Raw genomic sequence first — 24,120 nt, 5'->3', positions numbered from 1 at the left:
GAGGCTGAGGCGGGCAGATCCCGAGGTCAAGAGATGGAGACTATCCTGGCCAACAGGGTGAAACACTGTCTCTACTAAAAAACAAACAAACAAACAAAAAAACAAAAATTAGCTGGGCGTGGTGGTGCGTGCCTGTGCGCCCTGGAGGTTCACGCCATGTGCTAGTCTAAGAACCTGGCATGTTCAAGTTCTGTCCCCAGAGGCATTATTAGCAGCGTGGATCAAAGAAACATTCCCTGGAGGGGCCTGGGTTGTGTTCTGTCGCTTACACCTGAGGGTACTGCGTACCTGGTTTCATTGCACTTTCCTTTATTGCACTTTGTAGATATTGCGTTTTTTAAAAATTGAAGGTTTATGGCAACCCCGCCTCAAGCAAGTCTATCAGTGCCATTTTTCCAACAGCACATGCTGGCTTCTTGTCTCTGTGTTACATTTTGGTAATTCTCACAATATTTAAAACTTTTTCATTATTATTATACTTTTACGGTGATCTGTGATTAGTGATCTTTGATGTCTCTATTGTAATTGTTTTGGGGCACCATGAACCATGCCCATCAAAGATGATGAATTTAATTGATAAATGTTGTGTGTGTTCTGACTGCTCTACCAACTAGCTGTTCCCTGTCTCCCTCTCCTCGGACCTCCCTATTTCCGGAGACACAGTACAATATTGAAATTGGGCCAACTAATAACCCTACGATGGCCTCTAAGAGTCACACATCTCTCACTTCAAATCAAAAGATAGAAATGATGAAGTTTAATGAGGAAGGCATATCAAAATCTAAGACAGATCAAAGCTAGGCCTCTTGGACCAAATAGCCAAGTTGTGAACGTAAATAAAAAGTTCTTAAAGAAACTTAAAAGTGCTAGTCCAATGAACACATGAATGATGAGAATGACTTATTGCTGATATGCAAAAACTTTTAGCGGTCTGGATAGAAAATCAAACCAGCCACAACATTCCCTCAAGCCAAAGCCTAATCCAAAGCAAGGCCCTAACTCTCCTTAATTCTGTGAAGGCTCAGAGGGGTGAGAAAACTGCAGAAGAAAAGTGTGAAGCTAGCAATAGTTGGTTCATGAGGTTTAAGAAAAGAAGATGGCAGAGCGCAATGGCTCATGCCTGTAATCCCAGCACTCTGGGAGGCCAGGGTGGTGGTGGGGAGCGGATCACGAGGGTCAGGAGATCGAGACCATCCTGGCTAACATGGTGAAACCTCGTCTCTACTAAAAATACAAAAAATTAGCCTGGCGTGGTGGCGGGCGCCTGTAGTCCCAGCTACTGGGGAGGCTGAGGCAGGAGAATGGCATGAACCCGGGAGGTGGAGCTTGCAGTGAGTCGAGATTGCGCCACTGCACTCCAGCCTTGGTGACAGAGCGAGACTCCATCTCAAAACAAAACAAAACAAAACAGAACAAAAAGAAGCTATCTTCATAACAGAAAAGTGTAAAGTGAAGCAGCAAGTGCTGACAGAGAAGCTGTAGCAAGTTATCCAGATGATCTAGCTAAGATAATTGATGAAGGTGGCCACACTAAATAACAGATATTCCATGGAGACAAAAATAGCCTTTTATTGAAAGAATATGCCACCTAAGACTTTCACCGATAGAGAGGAGAAGTCAATGCCTGGTTTCAAAGCTTCAAAGGGCAGGCTGACTCTCTTGTTAGGGGCCACTGCTGATGGTGACTTGAAGTTGAAGTCAATACTCATTCACCATTTGGAAAATCCTAGGGCCTTTAAGAATTAAGCTAAATCTACTCTGCCTGTGCTCTAGAAATACAGCAACAAAGACTGGATGATGGCACGTCTGTTTACGGCATATTTTGCTGAATATTTTAAGCCCATTGTTGAGACCTGCTGCCCAGACATAAAGATTTCTTTCAAAATATTACTGCTCACTGACAATGTACCTGGTCATCTAAGAGCTCTGATGGAGATGTACACACAGATTAATGTTGTTTTCATGTCTGCTAACATAACATCCATTCTGCAGCCCATGGATCAAGGAGTAGTTTCAACTTTCAAGTCTTATTATTTAATAAATACATTTTATAAGGCCATAACTGCCATAGATGGTGATTCCTCTGATGGATTTGGGCAAAGTAAATTGAAAACCTTTCGGAAAGGATTCACTGTTCTAGATGCCATTTGAACATTTGTGATTCATGGTAGGAGGTCAAAATAGCAATATTAATAGGAGTTTGGAAGAAGGTGATTCCAACCCTATGGATGACCTTGAGGGGTTCAAGACTTCAGTGGAGGAAGTAGCTGCAGATATGGTGAAAATAGTGAGAACTGAAATTAGAAGTGGAGCCTAAAGATGTGACTGAATTGCTGTAATCTCAGGCTAAAACTTGAGCAGATAAGGAATTGCTTCTTACAGATGAGGAAAGAAATTGGTGTTTTGAAATGGAATCTACTTTTGGTGAAGATGCTATGAACGTTGTGGAAATGACAACAAAGGATTTAGAATATCATATAACCTCAGTTGATGAAGTAGAGCAGGGTTTGAGAGGATTGATTCCAATTTTTTTTTTTTTTTTGAGACACAGTCTCACTTTATCGCCTAAGCTGGAGTGCAGTGGTGCAATCTTGGCTCATTGCAACCTCTGCCTCCCAGGTTCAAGCCATTCTCATACCTCAGCCTCCCCCATAGCTGGAATCACAGGCGTGTGCCACCATGTCCCACTAATTTTTGTATTTTTAGTAGAGATGGGGTTTCACTGTGTTGGCCAGGCTGGTCTCGAACTTCCGACCTCAAGTGATCCACCTGCCTTGGCCTCCCAAAGTGCTGGGATTTCAAGTGTGAGCCACCGCACCTGGCCTTGACTCCAATTTTAAAAGAACTTCTACTATGGGAAAATGATGTTAAACAGCATTGTGTACTACAGAGAAATCTTTCATGAAGAAAGAGTCCATCGATGTGACAAACCTCACTACTGTCTTATTTTAAGAAATTGCCATAGCCACTCAGTGTTTGGCCACCACCCTGATCAGATAGCAGCCATCAACATCAAGACAAGACCCCCCACTAGGAAAAAGATTATAGCTCGCTGGAGGCTCAGGTGATCGTTAGCATTTTTTAGCAATAAAGCGTTTTTGAATTAAGGTATGTACATTGGTACATTGGTTTTTTTTTTCAACACAATGAGATTGCACACTTAATAGACTACGGTATAGTATAAACATAACTTCGATATGCACTGGGAAACCAAAACATTTGTGTGACTTGCTTTATTGCAGTTTGTGCTTTATGGTGGTCTGGAACTGAACCCACAGTATCTCCAAGGTATGCCTGTATGTGCTAACCTGGCCCAGAAAAGGGGATGTGCATAGGGCCTGGTAAGAGAGATGTCAAAGTCAAGCATCAGATGTGTGTGGTGTGGTGGTGTGTGGTGTGGTGGTATGTCGGTGTGGTGTGTGGGTGTGGTGCTGTGCTGGTGTGTTGGTGTGGGGTGTGGGTGTGGTGGTGTGTGGTATGGTGCTGTGTGAATGTGGTGATGGTGTGGTGTGTGGGTGTGGTGGTATTTGGGTGTGGTGCTGTGTGGGTGTGGTGGTGTATCAGTGTGGTGTGGGTGTGGTGGTGTGGTGTATGTGGGTGTGGTGCTGTGTGGGTGTGGTGATGGTGTGGTGGTATGAGTGTGGTGGTGTGTCAGTGTGGTGTGTGGGTGTGTCAGTATGGTGTGTGGGTGTGGTGGTGTGGGTGTGTGGTGTGGTGGTGTGTGGTGTGTGGTGTTGGTTTGTGGGTGTGTTCCTGTTCGGGCACTTGGGCTGTTCCTGTTGCCTCTCCCTGGCTCTGCCCACTCCCATGCAGGGCCTTTGCTTATGCAGCAATTTCAGCCTGGAGCACCGCCTCCTCCCTCCTAGTGACCTGCCCCTCACCCCTCAGCTTGCAGCTCTAGCATCATTTCCCCAGGGCAGCTTTCTTGGAGCTTCCTGTCTCTGTCATACTTCTCACTTTGCATGTCCTAGCAACCTTGTACCTCTTTTTTTGTAGCATTTTTCACAGTTGTCACTTCACATGTGATCTGCAATGATCGCGTGAATGTCTACCTTCCCTAATACCATGAGCCCCGGGAGTGGAGGGGTCACACCCATCTTGCTCGCCGTTGTCTCTCCAATGTGAGCAGAGTACCTGACACCCGAGAAGCCTGGTCAATATGTGTTGCGTGGATGAGTGAAGGAGTGGACGGATGCGAGTGTGCACATGGTGTGTGTTGGTTGTGCGAGTGTGTGGTGCTCCTCTGGTCCTCGCTGCAGTGCTCCTGGTGCATTCCAGGGAGGCCCCCTCACTAGGGGACCACTTCGTCCTTCTGTCTGTGCTTTCCAGGGGGCAGAAATAGGATTTTCTCCATAATATTAAGAGCCCTTCAGGAAGAGGCTAACACCTTTTTTGTTGAGCTGGGAGTTTCTGGTGCAGAGACAGGACCTGAGGAGTCAGTGGCAGGAGCTTGGGCTGTGGAATAAGAAAGCTCCCGTTCTGAGAATGGATGGGACTCAGAGCTAAGACCTCATCTGTAAAATGGGGCCTCATGCTTGACAGGGCTGTTTGAACTTGGAATAGGATCCTATTCAGAAAAGTGCTTGGTAAGCCACAGCATCCACTGGACAATGTTTTCACAATTATCCTGCACGGCTGCGGGAATCAGACTAAGAGACTGCTGAGGAGTCTTAGGAAGAGGGTGTACAGAGCAGGGGTTTCAGGGATGATATGGAAAATGAGGCAATAACCCTCCCACTTATATTCAGGGTAGCTTTAGGAATTACGGGGTCAGAGACTCCTCTCCTGCCAGGCAGAGGCACTGGGGGAGCCGTGTTTCCTGTGCCCTTGTCAAAGCCCATGGCTGCCATCTTGGTGAGGGCTCCACTGCCATCTTGCTGGGATCCATTCAAGTAGGGTCTCCCCAGGGCAGTTTCGCCATGTTGCCTTGCTCGAGATTCTGGGGTAAAGCATGGAGGATGCTGCTGGTGGTGAGATGACAGGGTGCTTGGAGGCGCTGGGGGTACTTACAGCTCGGTCACATCCTTGGGCATGCCTTTGGGGAGAGCGCGGAGCCCCTTGTTGCTGCATCGCACCACTGTCTCCACGCAGGTGCACTGCTCCGGGCAGCGCGGGCTCAGCTGGCAGCTACTCTCCTCGTTGCCTGTGGAGAGCCCCAGAGAGGGTGAGCGTTGTGGGAGATAAGCCCCACTGGGGGGCGCCAGTGAGCAAGGCTGCGTGTTCTCCGTAAAGACAAGTTGTCCCCTGTCCCAGCTGTGTGCTAGAACCAGGAATAGGGTACCTGCTGGTCTCATCCGTGGTTGGCGGGTGTCGCCTACCTTCTACCTCATTTGAGGTAAGATGAAGACCATCCAGGAGGCTCAGCAAGAGTAACAGGAAAGAGGTCACCATTCCCAGATCAGGAATAAGCCCAATTGACTGGAGGAGTGCTCGGGGGAGGGGACAGTCTCGTCTTTTCGCTTCCTCTTTCTCCTTTCCTTCTCTCCTTCCAAAACTACACAGTCCCTCCAGGGTGGTGAGTGTGTCCCAAGCCTCCATTATGCCTTAATCTCAGTTAATTATCTGTCTCTAGATAACCCAAAGTTGATCAAGTAAAGAACTGTGCTGGCTTGAATTTATGCAAATAAATAGGCCCTCTGGGATCCTGAGAACCAAAACCTCAGATATCCATATCCCCAGCCAGTGACAAGACTTTTCTTGAAGTCTGTTTCTCATGAGTACATACTCTGAGTCTCATCATGATGCAGAGAGGAAGACTGAGGCCAGGACTCCCATGTACAGTTGTATAGGTTGTGCACTCCACAAGGGTGCCATATCATTTAAGGGGTACCAATCTCACTGTGGACATGATAGATTAGTATATGTGGTACAACAGTGTTCTCATAGATGGCAGTATCTCATTTTAATGAGCAGTGTCTTGTCTTAATGAAGACAGATTTCTAACCGATGGAAGTAAAATGACTTCTGAAGTGGGCGACTTCTCTTAACTGGCATGAAGGAGCCATGTGGACTAGCAGCAGATCTGCAAAGTTCTCCAGAGCCCCAGCTGTGTGCCCAAAGCAAAGTGGAATCAGACCTCAGGGAGTATCTGATCCTTTATCTCCACCATCTTCCTTGCCTTCCCAGGGCCTTCCCTGCAGCCCTTGACCCCCAGCCTTCTCACCGTCACAGGTGAAGTCCTGGATGGCCACATCCTGGATGGGAATCTCCTTGAGGAAAAACGGCTTCTGGCACCTAGGGTTCCCACTGACAATCCGCCTCTTCCTTAACCACTTGCCGAGCCAGGCCAGGTGGCAGTTGCAGTTGAAGGGGTTGGACAGGAGGTTTCTAGGAAGAGAGAAAGGTGCTTAGCCTCCACCCTTCTACTGTGGGAGCGGCCCTGAGATCTGCTGCCCAGAGCCCAGCTCTCCCAGCCGGGAAGGAGGAGGTCTCAGGAAGGAAATGTAGGCTCTTCCCCAGATGCAGTCTCTGCGAGGGTCTCATTCCAGACCCCCGCCACTGACGGATGCGTCTGTGGTCTCTCGTCATGCCCTCCCTTGTGTACCGAGCCCTGGCTGTGTGAACTGCCTTTGGGTCCTTAGCAGAGATTTACCCCGAGAGCCTTCCCACTTACTACTCTCCTTGCTGGGAACCCGTATGTTTACAGGTTGCTGGCTGGCTTCTCCTCATTCTTTAGTCCTTGGCTTCAGTGACATTTCATCAAGGAAGCCTTCTCTGAGTCCCCCATATCAAGTGGGACACTTCAGCCCTATCCTATCGTTTCCCACATAACCCTTCATTCTCCCCGTAGCACCCATGGGAGTGTGCAATGATTGGTTTCTGTGCTCGTCTTGCACCGTGGACTCTACACACACGAGGGTGGGGTCTGTTTGCCTCTGCATATCCGGAAACTACCGTTATGTCATCACAGGCCCTTTATATGCATCTGTGGACTGACGGAGAGATGAGGGGATGCTGGCAGCTATCCCTCTATCCCTTCGTGAGTGTTTACTACAGGACTGGGACCATGCCACGCGCTTTATAAATCCATTGTCTCATTCATTCCTGTCACAGCAACCTCAGGAAGGAGGTAACATTGTCTTCCTTTTCTCACATGAGGAAAGTAAGGCTTGGGGAGCTTATGTAAGAGGGGAAGACGGCCCTTGAGTGGCCATCGGATGATACGGCAATGAAGGGCTTGCGAGTGGCTGTTCCGGGGTTGGAGTCCAGGCTCTGACACTCAGTAGCTGTGAAGCGGGGCAAGTTACTTCACGGGTCAGAGCTGGTTCCCCGAATGCTTTGACTGCCCCTCTGGGCATCTTAGGTGTCTTTGGATTTCCAGTGTGGAGGTACCTCGAAGAGGCTAAACATGGACTAAAATGGACCAGCTCACTGGTGTTAGCTCCCAACCCACTGTCCCCTCCTGTTGATGTCACTCATTCGATTCATTCCTCTACTGAACAATTATATGCCGGGCTCTGCTTATGCTCTTGGCACAGATCTAAACATTAAGGATACAGCAGTGAACAAAGCAGTTGCATATCCCTGTCCTTCGGGATCTTATACGGTGATGGGCAGATAATATATGATTAACAGCAAGTTAGTAAATGACACAGTATATTAGGCCATGGTTAGTGCTATGCAATATTAGGGGGCAGGGCTAGAGGGATTGGGGTTATGGCAGAGGGGTGGAGTGGGGTGAGGCAGGTGACGCTTGAGCAAAAGTGGAAGGGAGGGAGGTCGGGGGGAGGGAGGCCGGGGGGAGGGAGGCCGGGGGAGGGAGGTTGGGGGGAGGGAGGCCGGGGGAGGGAGGCCGGTGGGAGGGAGGTCGGGGGGAGGGAGGCCAGGGGGAGGGAGGCCGGGGGAGGGAGGTCGGGGGAGGGAGGCCGGGGGAAGGGAGGCCGGGGGAGGGAGGCCGGGGGGGGGGAGGCGGGGGGAGGGAGGTCAGGGGAAGGGAGGCCGGGGGAGGGAGGCCGGTGGGAGGGAGGCCGGGGGGAGGGAGGCCGGGGGAGGGAGGTTGGGGGGAGGGAGGCCAGGGGAGGGTGTTCCAGGGAGTGCAAAGTTCCAAGGTGGGAGTGGGCTGGGATCATGGGAAAATGGCGAGGAGCCCCGTGAAGCTAGAATGGAGGCAGGGAGGGGACAGGCAGGGCATGAGGGGCCAGATGATGTGGGGCTGGCCTTTAGGTCCTCCTCTAACTTCGGCTTTGATTCCAAGTGCAATAGGCATAGGGCAGCAACAGAAGAGGCGTAGGGCAGCGACAGAAGAGGCTCAGGGCAGAGACAGAAGAGGCGCAGGGCCGCGACAGAAGAGGCGCAGGGCCGCGACAGAAGAGGCGCAGGGCAGCAACAGAAGGTGCAGCAGCAGCCCTTCCTTCCGCCTTCCGAAGGGTCTTCGGGGAAGGTTAGAGAGGGGACAATGAACCAGCGACTAAGGATAACAGAGCCACATGGAAATACGATGAGCAGCTGTAAAACGCGCATGTGTTGAGCACTTTCTACACCTAGGCCCTTGCTGTGTGTTTTCAGGCATCACCAGATTCAATCCTCATAACCATCCTAGGAGGTAGATTATGCAGAAGGGAAATGGAAACACACAGAGATGAAGTCACTTTCCCAAGGTCACACAGCTAACAAGAGGCACAGCCAGGATTTGAACCTAGGAAATTTGGCTCTAGAGTCTTACCCATTATTCCACAGAGGCTCCCTTCCCACAACAGTGCACTACCCGGGCAGGAGCACTCTTTTAGGTGTCCAGAAAGCTGGGTTCTAATTCTGGTTCCAATACCCACTGAAGCAGCTAATGGCATCTTTCTGTTTTTTTGTTTTTTTAAAAAAATTAATTAAGGAATTAATTTTTTTTTTTTTTGAGATGAAGCCTCGCTCTGTTGTCAGGCTGGAGTGGAGCGCAGTGGCACAATCTCGGCTCACTGCAACCTCCGCCTCCCGGGTTCAAGTGATTCTCCTGACTCAGGCTCCCAAGTAGCTGGGACTACAGGCATGCGCCACCACGCCCAGCCAATTTTTGCATTTTTAGTAGAGACGGGGTTTCACCGTGTTGGCCAGGATGGTCTGATCTCTTGACCTCGTGATTCACGCGCCTTGGCCTCCCAAAGTGCTGGGATTACAGGCGTGAGCCACCAAGCCTGGCCACCAGTGACACCTTTTTAAGCCCCTGTCTGGTGATGTTACTGGTCTACTTTAAGGTTCCAGTCTTCCTAATGTGCTCTGGACAAAGACCAGATGGTCCACAGCAGTCCTGCAGCCTGACCCTGGCTTCCTCTCCAGCCTTGCCTTACGTCATGCCCTCCCTCATTCAGCGCTGTGACCATGCTGGCAGATGTTCAGTCCCATGTATTTGCTCTGTTGCAACCAACCACAGGGCCCTTGGACATGCCCTTCCCTCTGAAGGAACTGCAATGTCCACTTTCTTCAACAGCTAACTCCCACTTGCCTTCCAGAATACAGCTCCAGTTTTTCTCAGCAAAGCCCATGTTTTTTTGTTGTTTTTTTTTGACACGGAGTCTTGCTCAGTCACCCAGGCTGTTATGCAGTGGCATGATCTCGGCTCACTGCAGCCTCCGCCTCCCAGGTTCCAGCAACTGTCCTGCCTTAGTCTCCCAGGTAGCTGGGATTACAGATACTTGCCACCAAACCTGGCTAGCTTTTGTATTTTTAGCAGAGAAGGGGTTTTACTATGTTGGTCAGGCTGGTTTCGAATTCCTCACCTCAGGTGATCCGCCCACCTCAGCCTCCCAAAGTGCTAGGATTACAGGCATGAGCCACCACACCTGGCCTTCCAGCTCGGGTTTTCAAATCACTGCGGATCTGCTTTCTGTGTCAATTCACTATGCTGTGAGCTCCAGGAAGGAGGGGCTGGGCGTGTGCAGCCTCAGCACCTAGACGATGCCTGGCACATACAGAAAGCCTGACGAGTTTTTAAGTGGACAAATGGATAGATGAGCTTGGCCACAGGTAACAGGGAGCTGGGAGGAGAGCGCTCTGTGGAGTGGGACCCCAGAGTGCGTGGGCAGTGGACCCAGGACAACTTACATGGTGGACAGGGAGACAAGCGTGGTGAAGGCTCCAGGGGTGATGGTGGTGATCCGATTGTCATAGAGGGAGAGCAGTCTCACTGAACTCAGGCCGGCAAAGGTGTCATTACTCACACAGCTGATCGAGTTACTCCTCAGCATCCTACAGAGAGAGGGGTGGGGATGAGATAGCACAGGCATGATCTTTTCTGTCCCAAATGGTGCCACGGTGGCGAGGGTGTGTGTATAGGTGAGATGCTTTTGCCGATTCTAAGCTCAGTCCAGCCACATTGCTCAGGTTTGTCCTGTGATCGCAGGGACTGGAGCCCCACTGGGGCTGTGTGTATTGCGTGTGTACATTGTTGCTGGTGCATGCTTTCTTGGAAGCACATACCATGCATATGTATGTATACACACGCATATCGTGTGGCTGCAAGGTGTGCACACGTATTTCTGGGAGGAGAAGAGAGAATCAAGAAGTGGTTGTAGCTATCAGCTTATATGTGTGTGTGTGCTTGTATGTCTGTGCCTGTTTGTGTATATGTTTATGTGCATGTTGCATGTGTCTGCATATATCATTTTTATAGAGGTCCTTGTGCTTATGTTTGTGAGTCAATGTGTGTTTGTGTGCCTCCTTCAGCAAGTTTCTGGTATGGATCTATATATGTGTATACGCGAGAGTGGGTGGCTACGTTGGGTGAGTGTGAGTGTGTATGCTGGAGGGGGTTCAGCATGCTAAATTCTTCCCATCCAAGGCTGTGGAATATCTGATGACTCTGACTCCAGGAGGAGAGGGAGAGGGATTCAGCAGGCCGAGACAGCGCCTAGGTCCCACTTGCCTTCATAGTCTGTCTCTAATTCCCCTGCCCTCTCATCTCCCTCTGGGTCTTGGCCCAGGCCCCACCACAGGAACTCACAAGGTTTTGAGGCTACTGAGGCCACGGAACATGCGCCCATGCACTGTCTCCAGCTGGTTCCCCGTCAGCATCAGCTCCTGCACGCTGGCTGCTCCATCGAAAGCTCCCTCTCGCACCTCCTTGATCTTATTGTTACTCAGGTTTCTAGAAGGAAGACACAGAATAGGGGAGAATCAAAAAGAGCAGACAGTCTTGATACAGGGAGGGAATGACCTGCCCTGCAGCTGCTGGGGAGACCGAGGACTGGATGGTGGAAGGAGCTTAGTCTTGGGCTCCCTGACCTTTGGTCTTTAGCATCTGGCCCAGGGAGCAGGGACTCCGGCCCTACACAGGTGAGGCTACCCTTGTGAAACAGACTGCCTGGTCAGTGGATGAATGGAGAAAGAAAATGTGGTGTATATACACACAATGGAATACTATTCGGTCATAAAAAGAATGAAAACCTGTCATTTGCAGCAACGTGAATGGCACTGGAAGTCATTGTATTAAGTGAATTGAGCCAGGCACAGCAAGGCAACCATCATATGTTCCTCCTAATACGTGGGAGCTAAAAAACGTTGATCTCATGGAGGTAGGGAGTAGAAGGACGGTTACCAGAGGCTGGGAAGGTTTAGGGGAGATGAAGAGAGGTTGGTTAATGGGGAGCTAAAAGGAATAAGTTCTAGTGTTTGATAGGGTGACAGTCACAGTAGGCAATAATATATATTTCAAAATAGCTAGAAGATTTGAAATACTTCCAACACAAAGAAATGATAAATGTTAGAAGTGACGGATATCCTAAATATCCTGTTTGATCACTGTACATTGCATGCATGTATCAAAATATCATGTGTCCCATAAATAGGTACAATTGTTATGTATCAATTTAAAAAAGTAGACTGGATGGGATTTGAAGTTTTTTTCTGTGGAATTGTCTTTTCAGTGCTCTGGGGGACTAACAGAGTTAAAATAGTGGCTCTCAAACTTATTTTCTCTCTTCATTAGAGATTCTCGCTAAGCACTAATTTTCAAGAGGAAGGCAAGAGAAAAATATAAAGCATGCCCCCAACTCCTTAGAAGGACTAGGGCATTTGTGGAACTTCTAGCTTTCTCACCAGTTAAGGATCCCTGATACAAACGAATAGGTGCTTTCCAGTTACTACTTGTTGACCACTCCTTATGTACTAGGCACCTCATGAGGGATCTGACCAACACAACCACATCAAACCCTGAAAACAATGGCTGTCGGACTGATTTATTATTATTGTTCCATTTTATGGATGATGGGACTGAGGTTCAGAGAGATTAACTAACTTGCTCGCAGTCACGCAGCTGACAGAACTGGGATTTGAAGCCACGTTTTCTGGCATATCAAATGTACTCCATTGAACCTTTTTTTTCATAAGTAAGTATTTCTTTGGCTATGTGGATATTACTTCTTTGCAAAATTCAAGATTTTGGATATTGTATTTGCTTAAAGTGAGCTTGGTCCTATCAAGCCCTCAGTGCTGCCATTTCTTTCTTTTCTTTTCTTTTCTTTTTTTGAGATGGAGTTTTGCTCTTGTCGCCCAGGCTGGAGTGCAATGGCGCGATCTCGGCTCACTGCAACCTCTGTCCCCGGGTTCAAGTGATTCTCCTGCCTCAGCCTCCTGAGTAGCTGGGATTACAGGTGCCTGCCACCACACCCTGCTAATTTTTTGTATTTATAGTAGAGATGGTGTCTTGCCATGTTGGTCAGGCTGGTCTCGAACTCCAGACCTCAGGTGATCCACCCACCTTGGCCTCCCAAATTGCTGGGATTACAGGCGTGAGCCACTGTGCCTGACCGGTGCTGCCATTTCTGAGTCTGCCCCTGAGGTCTGAAAGCAGCCCTTCCGTCCGAGGCTGCATGCTGACATCCTGCACAGACCTCACGAGAGATCAGAAGAGCAAGCAGATGCTGCAGAGCCATTAGCACCGCGAGTTCCCAGTTCTCCCTAGCAGGGTTGCTGGGGGCTTCTGTGGACCATCAAAATGCCCAGCCCTGGAAAGCATCCCGGGCCAGATGGATGAGCTGAAGGTGATGACAGTGTTTATACTAGCTCAGGGGAGAGTCCAGCCTCCCAAGCAGACAGCCTATTCAGAGCCTTGCATGGGGAACCATCTTCTGCAAACAAGGAAATCGCAGGTGGAGGTGGAGCCCGTGAACTCATAGAGCACACGAAAGCTGGTAGAATTGGCGGGCTCAGAGATAGACTAGGACCATTTTACTGCTGAAGATACTGAGCCGCAGAGCAGGAAGGCACTGCTCCAGGTCCCAGAGCACTGGAAGGGGATCTAGGACCACACCAAGTCCCTGGTCTGTGCTCTGGGCAGACCCACAGCGATGCCGGGGGTGAGGCTTCCCTTAGGGACTGACTTGCAGCAAGTGACAGAGCTGGGGGCTCAATGCAGGCCGCCTTCCCTCTTCCCAAGGAGGGACCAGGCCCCAGGGCAAGGCCATGCCTGCACTTGTGGCCAGGTGTGGAGGAAACAGTTGGTGCCTTGGTTCCCTCCCTGCTCCTCGGCATGACCCCGTTCTCCTTCTCTCCTTTCCATCCTGCCAGGAAAACAGGAGTGAGCATTCCCAGCATCCCTCGCCCAAGGTCTGAGACAGCAGACTCACAGACTGGATTTCCACTCCCTGCCTGGCTCTCCTTTAACTTGGCCAGTTTTCTTATAAATCCTGGTAGCGCTGGTCTGGGATAACCCAGGAATGAAGGTAATGCACTGGGGAGACTGCAAATTACCCCCAAATTAGACGCGGGAGGAGAGATAAAGGCTCTCCAGCAGCTGTAACTCACCCGAATGCCAGAGGAGAAGGCTTTTGCTCCAGAGAGTTGAGCTTCTTGCGGGGGTTAAGATACAAGGGATGGGCAATGAAGATGAGTTAAAGCAGCTATGAAGTGGGAGGGTTCCCATTTCCTGACATCTGTTTCTTTAAATGAGCAAAATTAACATCACATTACTGTAAGGTTTGTGAATTGGATTTCCTCAGGCTGGGAGAATGGAAAACAGAAGGAGAGTAAAAAAGAGGGGGATAGAATTTTCCAGAAGAGCTGGCTGCTGCCGTCTCTCCATCCATCAAAGCACCGCTCACAACTACAGGCAGCAGTAGCTGAAGGACAGAAAGTGCAGCTTGGGGCAAGCACTCCAGAAACAAAACAAATGCATGGAGGTTTTCTAAGAGCCCTATCACATTCTCAGAGCAGTATCTTACTGATGATGACGCAGGTCCCAGGAAACCACAAAATGCAAAGCCAGGGCCACCCAGGGGGCCTCTCTCCATCTTCGGGTTAGTTCAGAGCCCCTGAGGGTTTCTTGGTGAGGGTTAAGTGCATTCATATCTGTACTGTCTGGCACAGGGTAAAGTGTTTAATTTGTGCTCACTGCTAGCTATTATTACTAGTTTTATGGCCTTGCATGCAGACACGTTCCATATTTGTGCTACTCCCAGGCTCCTGAAAGTGTCTGGGTGTGCAACCCCTGTTTTAAATATATAACCAGCTGCTCTGGGTCACTCAGCTCACATGCCCTCTCCTGTCTTTCCACACCCGGTCTCCCCAGTACCACAGCCATGTCTTTCATCTTTATTGCCTCATATTTCTGATCCTCATAATAACTTATAAGGAAGGTGGATTTATTCCTATACGTAAATGATGAAACTAAGGCTCAGAAAGGCTAAGGACATTCCTAGTGTCACATAGCTGGGAAGGGCAGAGCTGAACTGAGAACGCACACAGGCTTGCCTGCCCATTTTTTCTCCATACCTGGACTTGTGGCAGCTCCTGAGAAGTGGAAACATTTGGCAGCCCTCACCTTTATTCCAACATGGCAAGTACTGGGATGAGCTGAGTGACATCTGTCCCTTTTGATGAGATCTAGGCCCATACTTTCCCAGAGACCTCACCACTCCCTTTTGTTGCTTGGTTGTTGATGCTGGGAGTTTGTTGACACTTATTATGTGTTTGTGCTGTTGTTTTCTGGGGCATACAGAAATATTCTCTATACTCATGTTCCTATCAAAACTGGGAGGATGAAAGACTCAAAGTGCTTGAGTTTCACCTCAAATGGGAGAGTACATATTTCTTCACAGAAGCAAACACTAGCAGATCCTGTTCAGTAGATAAGCTGGCACTTGGCCAGCTTGATTCATCTTAATATCTGCTCACGCCCATAGACCTGTAAGTTTCTGTCTTCAGGTTAAAAACGAAGTGTGCATTTCTCTGGGTTGAAATAAAAAGAATAATTCCTGCCAGGTGATGGGTGATGCTTGTGTTGGGACCCTGAAGCTAGTGGGGCACTGGACCCCAGTGACAGCCATGATCCTCACCCAAGTGTGCCCTCTCTCAGCTGGCCCCCCAACATGCTCTCCACTGCTCCCCGTTATAGAGCAGTCGCCGGAGCTATGACCAAGGCGGTGGCTGCAGGCAGGGAGGGAGGGAGGGAAGCGATCTGAGTAGTACCAGTGAGATCCAGATGCTGCCCAGGGCCTATAAGGCCTCTGTCCTATTTGTCTGCAGGGAACGCATGGGTGGGAGCACGGGGAACAAGAAAGAAACAAGGTGGTGCAGTCCACTCTCTTTATAGGCAAGCATCCCTAACCAGAATGTCCAAAACTTTTTGAGAGCTGATATGATGCCACAAGTAGAAAATTCCACACCTGGCTGGGCGCGGTGGCTCAAGCCTGTAATCCCAGCACTTTGGGAGGCCGAGATGGGCGGATCACCAGGTCAGGAGTTTGAGACCAGCCTGGCTAACACGGTGAAACCCCGTCTCTACTAAAAAATACAAAAAACTAGCCGGGCGAGGTGGCGGGCGCCTGTAGTCCCAGCTACTTGGGAGGCTGAGGCAGGAGAATGGTGTGAACCCGGGAGGCGGAGCTTGCAGTGAGCTGAGATCCGGCCACTGCACTCCAGCCTGGGCCACAGAGCGAGACTCCGTCTCAAAAAAAAAAAAAAAAAAAAAAAAAAAAAAGAAAATTCCACACCTGACACCTTTGCTTTCTGAAGGTTCAATGTGCATTAACTTTGTTTCATGCACAAAATTACTAAAAATATTGCATAGCTACCTTCAGGCTGTGTTTACGGTGTATATGAAACGTAAGCGAATTTCGTGTTTAGACTTGCCTCCTAGCCTCATGACGTCTCATTGTGTACACGCAAACATTCCCAAATCCAAAAATATCTGAAATCTGAAACACTTCTGACCCCACGCATTTCAGATAAGGGACACTGAAGCCGCACTCGCAGTAGTTACGTTGTACACAGTTGCTGGGAACACTGCATTAGTGAATACCAAAGCATTGCTCTTTGGGGAAATACAAGTTTAGGGTCTTGTGAGCCTCTGGTCTCCACATTTTAATCAACCTATCAACATATAACCTTATTATATGTGTGCTTCTGTTTAAAGATACCTTATTTCACACATATGGCTGATCTATAACGTTGAACTCATGACCAGCAGCACTATAACTCAAGCTCTCACGCACATGTCCTCTGGAAGACACATCACAGCATTTGCACACTTAGGATGGCTAGACGGCCCTTCAGCACTGTGTCTGGGGGGGCGCATTTTAAACAGCAAAATCACCAACAAAAACCACAAACATGCAAAACACATGGCACTGAATATAATGCAAAAGGACGCTGGCTGACAGCATGAGAGGTGACAGAAGAAGGCAGAGCGTGGCCTCACTTGACCCCAGCTGGGAACATGGGTGTAGGTGACTCCGTTTTTTTTTTTTCTGTGCTGTGCATGCCCAAGAATGACAAAGGCATGGAGAGTCTTGACTTTGGACTTACACAAATTTTAGCGAATTCTCAAATATGGAATCCATGAATCATGAGGATGGACTTATCTCCCTGGTTTTCAAGGCAGACCTGAACTCCAGGGCCAGAAGGCATGAAGTTTGGGGTGGGGGAAGGGAGAGGGGCTAAAGAGAAGAGTGCCTCCCTGGGGATGAGATGGTAAAGAGCCTCCCCTTCTGTGCTGCTACCTCTGCTGGGGGGCCCGGAAGGGAAGACGAGGAGAAGCAAGCCAGCCTCACACTAGCATGATTGCAGGTGGACCCAAGTCTGAATGCCAGCTCTGGGACCCATTAGCTGTGTGGTCTTAGAGAAGTCACAGAAACTTTTTGAGCCTTGGCTTCCTCACCTGCACAAAGGGGACTGTGAAGCCAGCGCTGGACGGGTGGGTGAAGACTCAGTGAGACAATGCGTGTGAGGCAGGCAGCATGGTCCCTAGCTCAGGACAAGGACTCTACTGGTGCACCAACATCATTCTCATTACCTTTATGACTAGGCCCAAGCCTAGTCAGGGTTAGGCAGGGAGAGGGTTAGGATGATGTGCATCTCTGGCAGTGGAGAAGCCAATATAGGCGTGTAGGCCCTTGCCTAGGCCAAGGCACGGTCAGACCCACGAACTCCTAGATGGAAACCCATCGTGGGAAGCTGCTGGCATGTTCACTCTGATGTGTATCAGTGACGCGGGGTCTTTTGATTCCATTTGAAAACAGACATCTAACTGTCACCACACAAAAATCGCCAAATAGCATAGACCTTAGACACCTGTGCCGCATCACTAGTCCTTACCTGAGTCCTACACACCAGCCCTGGGGTAGCTGTTGGATGGGGTGTAGGGGTGGGGTGAGCAGAGGGTCCAGGGCGGGGTCAGGGATGGTGTGGAATGCTTGCTCTGTATAACACTCAACTAAAACCATGAAGCATCACTTTGGTCTGTGTCTACATGTCTTGTTCCCTAACAGAGGCCACAGCGGGGCTGAGGAGGAGGCTGGGAGGGGCTGGAGCAGACGCTGGTGGAGAGGCCGGTCCCCTGGTTCCTCTAGTCTAGAACACAGGCTCTGGCTAGAGCACAGAGGCTGCTGCCAAGTTCCTGAAGTTGACTTACATTTTCCGCAGGTTGGGCAACTTCTTGAAGATGCCAGTGGCCTCCAGAACAGATATCTCATTGTCATTCAGTCGCCTGTGTAGGAAGCAAGAAGATGAGTCGTAGGTTAACTGTGGACAGGGCCCCTCCTGGCACTCCCCATGGCTTTGGGTGCGTTGGCGCCTTAACCTCACACCCAGTGAAGGTCCACAGAGCCATTGGAAGCTTTGACATCAGTCCCACCGACAGAGGGGCCCAGCAGGTGGGGGAGGCATATGCAGTGCTGCTTCCTCCTTCTGGAGGAAGCCTCCTTTGGCTGGGGTGTAGAGGACTTTCTGAGTACTCCGCCTGGGCATGCGTTGTTTTCAGCACCCATCAATTACCAAGTATCTGTTTTCATTTTGTGGACATACCAACGACAACTTAAAACCCCCAGGAAGGTTTCTCCAGGGTCTCCCAATCCTCCAAGCCCTTCAGTTCCTTCCTAAGTACTTCCCTCTACCTGGAGCAGCTCGGGAACTTCACAGGTGTTCAGGGAGAGCAGCAGGGCAGGGAAAGGGGCCTTGCTGTTTCCTCTGATGACTTGTGAAGTTAGAGAGAACAACAACAATAAGAATAACGAAGACCACAACCACTCATCCAGGGCTTACTCTGTGCCAGGATTCAAGATGAGTTCCATGCTTGCATTCTCTTTCTTGGTCTCCCCAACCACCCTAGGAGGTAGGCATTAATTATCTCCCCCATTTAACAGCTAAGAAACTGAGTCTCAGATCCGAGGAGCAAATGGCCTAATCTTAGGAAGCCTGCCAGAGTCAGGTGCCAGCCCCACGTCTGTCAGTCCCCACATGCTGTGCTTTTGTCCTCCACGAGGCTGTAACTTTTAAAAAAATTTTTAATTAAAATTTTTTTTTTTGTTTCAGAGACTAGGTCTCACTCTGTGGCCCAGGCTGGAATGTACTGATATGATCATAGCTCACTGCAGCCTCAAATTCCTAGACTCATGTGATTCTCCTGCCTCAGCCTCTCCAATAGCTGAGACATGGCTCATTGGAGGCCAGATATATTTAATCATTCTAGTTGTTCTCTCACTTCGCTACAATTCTTTATTTAGCACCCAACTTTCTGGTTTTACTGTAAGCTCCATAAGGGCTGGCAGGGACTACCTGCTCTGCTCTGTTGTAGAAACTGGTGGGCTTAGCATGATGCTGGCTCACAGGGGGTGGTCAGAAAATATGTGTAGAATGAACATTTGCAAGCAAGCTGTCCACAGGAGATGCCTGGGTATCTACCTTCAGACCAGTATGGGAAAGACAGCCAAGCAGCACATGACTGAGCCAGGAAGGGGTCACCTCCAGGAGACCCTGCCCACGCTGGCTCTGGGTGACTGATGTGTGGGGAGGAGTAGCGAGTTCATGCCGAGGTTGGACTTACAGGTCGGTGACGTATTCAGGGAGGTGGCTTGGGATGCGGGCCAGCTTCTGGTTGGAGCAGTCCACAATAGTGCCCTCGCAGCGGCACTTCTCGGGGCACACGAGGTCCATGAAGCACTCACTGCTGAACCTGCTGCGGTAATCCTCGGAGCCTGGGAGGGGCCAAAGAGGGGACGTCAGCGTCACCCGAGTTCCATGCAGAGCCCCAGGTTGTGGGTAGTGGGGGTGGGGGACAGAGATGGGCGAGTGAGTTGGGGGGTGTTAGGGGTCAATTAACAGACATGGCATCTCCTTCGCTATATGGCCACCTTGCTGATGCTTTCCCTGCCCCCAGCCTTACTGCCTCCTTCCCATGGATCTTTGTTATTCATCACCATCCTCAGGGAGACCAGGCTCAAGATCTGTGGGCCCTTATGCTTTTGGGGGTGACAGATCTTTTTGAGAAGCTGATGAGTTATGAATGTTCTCCTTGGGGAGGTGATACTTGGCGCAGGTGTACAGAATTCAGTCTACAATTTCGGGGAGGGGGCGCTACCTGCTCCACGACTCCTATCATTCATGGACCCTCTAAATGTTCATGAAAATCCAAATTACAAGATTTTGATGATGCTTTGATGGGGACTATGCCAGGGGTAGGGACAAATTATGGGAAGGGGTTTCAAACTCAGGGGCCTTTATTACCCCAGCAGGTAATAAAATGAGTACAGGCCAAGCACACGGCAACAAATGACCATCGACACTTGGCTGTAAGATTGGGAAGACAACAATGAGGGCTGGGAACCTGGGGAATTGGAGCCCCAGCCTTAATGCTTGGAAATTTGGCTCAGGGTTGCCTGATGTTGCTTTGTTTTTGTTTTTTAAAAAGAGAATCCATATAAACAATATCGGTAATAAATTCCAATTTAAAATACTGTGAAGATGAGCAAAATGTATCTGAGGGTCAGATTTGGCCTCTTTTTCAGAGCACATTCTATGTAACTATAGTGAAAGGCGAGTTCCGATGAGCTAAAAGTTGGTGCTGAGATTTGCTTTTTTGAAAAGGAATTTCTCCCAAAGTTGCACAGTAATGGTAACGGGACCGACAACATGGTGTCTCTGAGAGATGCCTCGGGGAGTTGCCTCAATGATCACAAATGATCCCTGGGCACCTGGGCAAACTTCAGTGAGACCTTGAATCATGCTGGTGGGAACTGAGGGAGCTCTGGTTCTCCCATCAGACATAAGCTTTTTGATGGGGCCAGGTTTCCTTCATCCTTTCACCCTCAACATTTCACTAGCACAATGCGAGGCACAAAACAAGAGATGGGTCCACATTTGTCCAATGCACAAGTAGGGTGTCATGAGCACCTGCGTGTCCTGTACATGAGTATTGGGAAGTGTTTCAGAGAATGTGAACATTATTTGTTTGCTCCACTAGGTGAGGCAACTTGGTGATTTTATTTGCATTAGGAGCATTAGCTTTTCATGGATTTTAGCAGAAGGGAGCACAGGCTTGTTCAGGCCTTGGCAACTTACTAGTCTCAGTCTCTCTCCATGTAAAATGGGAACCAAATAACTGCCTTTATCTTCCAGGAGCTGTTGCGCAGATGAAAATAAGATTAAGGAGGTGGAGAACCTCAGGAGTTGTATGGATGCTTGTGACTCTAGCACTTTTTTTTTTTTTTTTTTTTTACAACCTGGCAGAACATTTGGCAGCTCAGAGGCTGTGAAAACGAGTGTAGCTAGCAGTAACAGTGGCCATTTACTGAACATATACTGAGCCGGACACTATGCTTCCCATTTCAAATGAATGATCTCATTTAATCCTTGCAACGCTCTGAGGTTAGGATAACTCTATTTTATAGGCAAGGAAACTGAGGCCCACAGGTCACTCAGTCTGGGCAGGCTGCTGCCTGGCTCCACGTGGTTAACATGTTTTGCTGCAGACGTGCTTCTCCCCAAAGGTTTTCCCAGGTCCCTGTAGGAATGATCATATAGCCAGACTTGGTGCAGGTGGATTGAATGGGGTATTTTTCCACAGTGGGCTATGGTGGGGCAGGACTCAGATCTCCTCCACCCTCTTAGTCGTGCACACCTCGTATGATATCCCTGTGGTAATTCCTGATTGAGAATGAACTTGGTGGGTCTCTGATTCTGAAGTGATACTACCTACCTAAGACAGGGAGTCAGAAGCCTAGACCTGTCCTCCTTTCCTTCTCTGCTCTCTCTCCATCCCTGTTCCTCCACCTCCTCTTCTACCCCTAAGCTTGTGTGAGCAAAATCTGTGGACACATCCCCACAGTTTTTTGAGTGGCTTCCTGGTTCAACGTATTATGTAAATCTCCTGCCCTTGGCTTGCCAGCTTCGTTCCACTTGGTAACTCTGACCTGCACCATTTTCTTCCAGACCCATCAGCATACCGAGTCCTGGGCAAATTTCATTTTGCAAACCCCGTTAGATGACTACCTTCTCTTGTTCTCTGCACCAGTGGATCCACAGAGTGATGGCACGAAGGGGCATTACACACACATACAGAGATTTTTCCTTCACGTGTCTATATTGGGATCCTTGCAAAGCGAAGGAACCCTGACTGCTGATTAAAGGCAGGAAGACAGGAGGAAGCACGGTTTGCTCTTCAAGGCGATGAGCCTGAAGGCGTGCACCGGCTGGGCTGTGGCTGGGGACAGCCGCCTATTAAATGCATTTTCATTTTAATCAAGGTGAGAGCAGCCTGTAGTTAGAAGGAATCGCTCTCAGTAGTATAGTTAGATTATAACTGGTGGACCTCTGCAATGGAGCCGCTGACCCATTTTAATGAAATGATTTTGCAATTAGATTCGATGGACTAATGTGTTCTTTCCAGCATTTTCCCCCTGCTGTTTTTGTTATTGCCCTGGTTTATAATAACAAGGGGGTCGGAATGTGATATTTTATAGAAGTGGGAGCCAGAAATGTTAATAACGGCGTATGTACATAACCGAAAAACTTCGTTCCCCAGTCAGAGCCAGCCCGAAATGCCATCTCCATCACTTCATATTTCATTACCGAAACTACCCAGGGTTTCTCGGAGCCATTTGTTATGCCTAATGCTCATAACTACCCAAAAGTATTTTTAACTTTTCCAGAGCTTTAAAAGTCAATTTCAATCTCAATGCATATTTGTCACTGCCAGAAATACTTAGTAGTAGAGGACCAACTGCAATAGGCTGTTGCTTCTTCTCTTTGGGGTGAGTTCAGACAGAAGGGATCCCAGAAGATTTGAAGAAGGGCCATAAAACTCAACCTCACTGAAACCGGCCTTGGAAGAGCTGATGTCATCTGGCATCTTGCCTGCTCCTGCCCCTGGAGCCCTCCTCCCCTTTCGCGGGCAGCTCAGAACAACGACACTTGGTATGTGATCACAGACAAGCTTTAATAGTCGGGGGGTGGGGGTAGGAGGTGGAAATTCATAGCAACACCATTTTATTATACATCCCTGCCCTACAGCCACTTCCCAGGAGGAACACTTGTCACATTTGGATGACCAGGGGTGTGGGACAGGTAGGGAGCTATGCTCCCATGCTTTGAATGGACTTGGCTGGGTTGGGATCAGAGGCCAGCACCAGGTCCAGGATGGCTGCTGCCATCAACAGTATGCATTTTGTATCATCCTTTGGGCAGCCAGTTTGCTAACTGGGAGTCATAAATTCATTGTTATCTGATCATCATGACCTTGCTAACTCACATGTCCAGAGCACTCCTCCCTTATTCCCAATATCCCTAAGATGAGGGGAATAAAGGAAAGGAGGAAAGAAGCAGAAAGAGGAATTAGGGGGAGCATAAGGCCTGTCAGGCCTCATCAGCTTGAAAAGACAGTGACGTGAATAAGCAAAGGGTCATAAGTGATGAATGATTCAGGAGAACACTGCCAGGCACACAGACATCCACTCATGGGCAAGGCTGGGGGACCAGCTGCCAGTGGCTGGAAGATGCCAACTGTTTTACTAGGAGTTTGGTCACCAGTTGGGCAGAGAGCTGTCCTAGTAAGCTATCCCCATTGGAGTCTATTACGAGTGCAGCCATCTGCCTGAAAACAGAGGGAAATACCCACGGTCTGAGGCTGGCACTGCCTCATCACAGCCTGTGGCTGTGGGGCCAGTAAAGCACTGATGGAAGGGCACCATTATGGACCCACTCCCAGAGGCCTGGTCCCAGCCATGTTGGGGGCAGTGCCGAGGGCCTCAGAATGCCCCCCTCTGTAAGGTGGGAAAGGGAACTTCTCCAGGCTCAAGGATTTGCTCTGTGTTAAAGGGGATCTTTGTAAGTCCATGCTGGAGAGGAAGAGCCATTTGAATAATGCTTGCTTACTCAAGTTATTTCTACTAACAGATGAAAGTCTGAAAGGGAGAGTTTAAGCAAATTTCAAGTCCCTATCAAATCGAGGTTTTTAAATTTTCTAATTCAAGGGAATGGGGTTGTCCACAGCTGGGAAGGTGGGTATTACAGCAGTGCAGTGCAGCCACTCTGGAGTCAGATGACCCTGGGTAAGTTAGTTAACCTCCCTGAGCCTCAATATCCTCACCTGTAAAATGGGACTTCAGATTTTGTGAACATGAAACAAGGTAATAATGTGGAACAGTTCACTGCCTGGCCTACAGCAAGCACTCAATGTATGTTAAAAAATTACTCAGCAGTGGTTGGGCTCCTGGTTCTGAGGGGTAACCTCAGATAGAGGCAGTAATAAGAGTCACACCTCATGATGGGGGCCCAGGGCTCAGCTTCTAGTTCTGAGCTGGGCTAAGGTTCCCACCTTAGCTCTCTCTTGCAGGATAGGACAAAGACTCCAGGATAGGAATGAACAACACAATCTTCTGGTTACACTGGGTCTAGGATTTATCAAGAAACAAGCAAAATAAGAGG

At 49.2% G+C, this 24,120-nt stretch overlaps 1 protein-coding gene across 2 annotated transcripts in view; it reads right to left on the bottom strand.

The window, feature by feature from the left end:
* The window catches only part of SLIT3 (slit guidance ligand 3), a 641,932-nt gene that overhangs the window by 84,323 nt on the left and 533,489 nt on the right, over nucleotides 1-24,120 (bottom strand). For both annotated transcript variants that reach the window (XM_050794632.1, XM_050794633.1), the window contains 6 exons: nucleotides 19,244-19,394; nucleotides 17,834-17,908; nucleotides 10,928-11,071; nucleotides 10,030-10,173; nucleotides 6,164-6,327; nucleotides 5,011-5,143 (listed from right to left, as the gene is read on the bottom strand). In XM_050794632.1, the coding sequence (XP_050650589.1) occupies nucleotides 5,011-5,143; nucleotides 6,164-6,327; nucleotides 10,030-10,173; nucleotides 10,928-11,071; nucleotides 17,834-17,908; nucleotides 19,244-19,394 (811 nt within the window). The remainder of the gene's footprint in view (nucleotides 1-5,010; nucleotides 5,144-6,163; nucleotides 6,328-10,029; nucleotides 10,174-10,927; nucleotides 11,072-17,833; nucleotides 17,909-19,243; nucleotides 19,395-24,120) is intronic.

The sequence above is a fragment of the Macaca thibetana genome, chromosome 6 (assembly GCF_024542745.1).
Source record: "Macaca thibetana thibetana isolate TM-01 chromosome 6, ASM2454274v1, whole genome shotgun sequence".
In the NCBI taxonomy this organism is placed as follows: Eukaryota; Metazoa; Chordata; class Mammalia; order Primates; family Cercopithecidae; genus Macaca; species Macaca thibetana.
The sequence above is the reverse complement of the archived record's forward strand: the minus strand, read 5'-3'. Positions and strand labels throughout refer to the sequence as shown.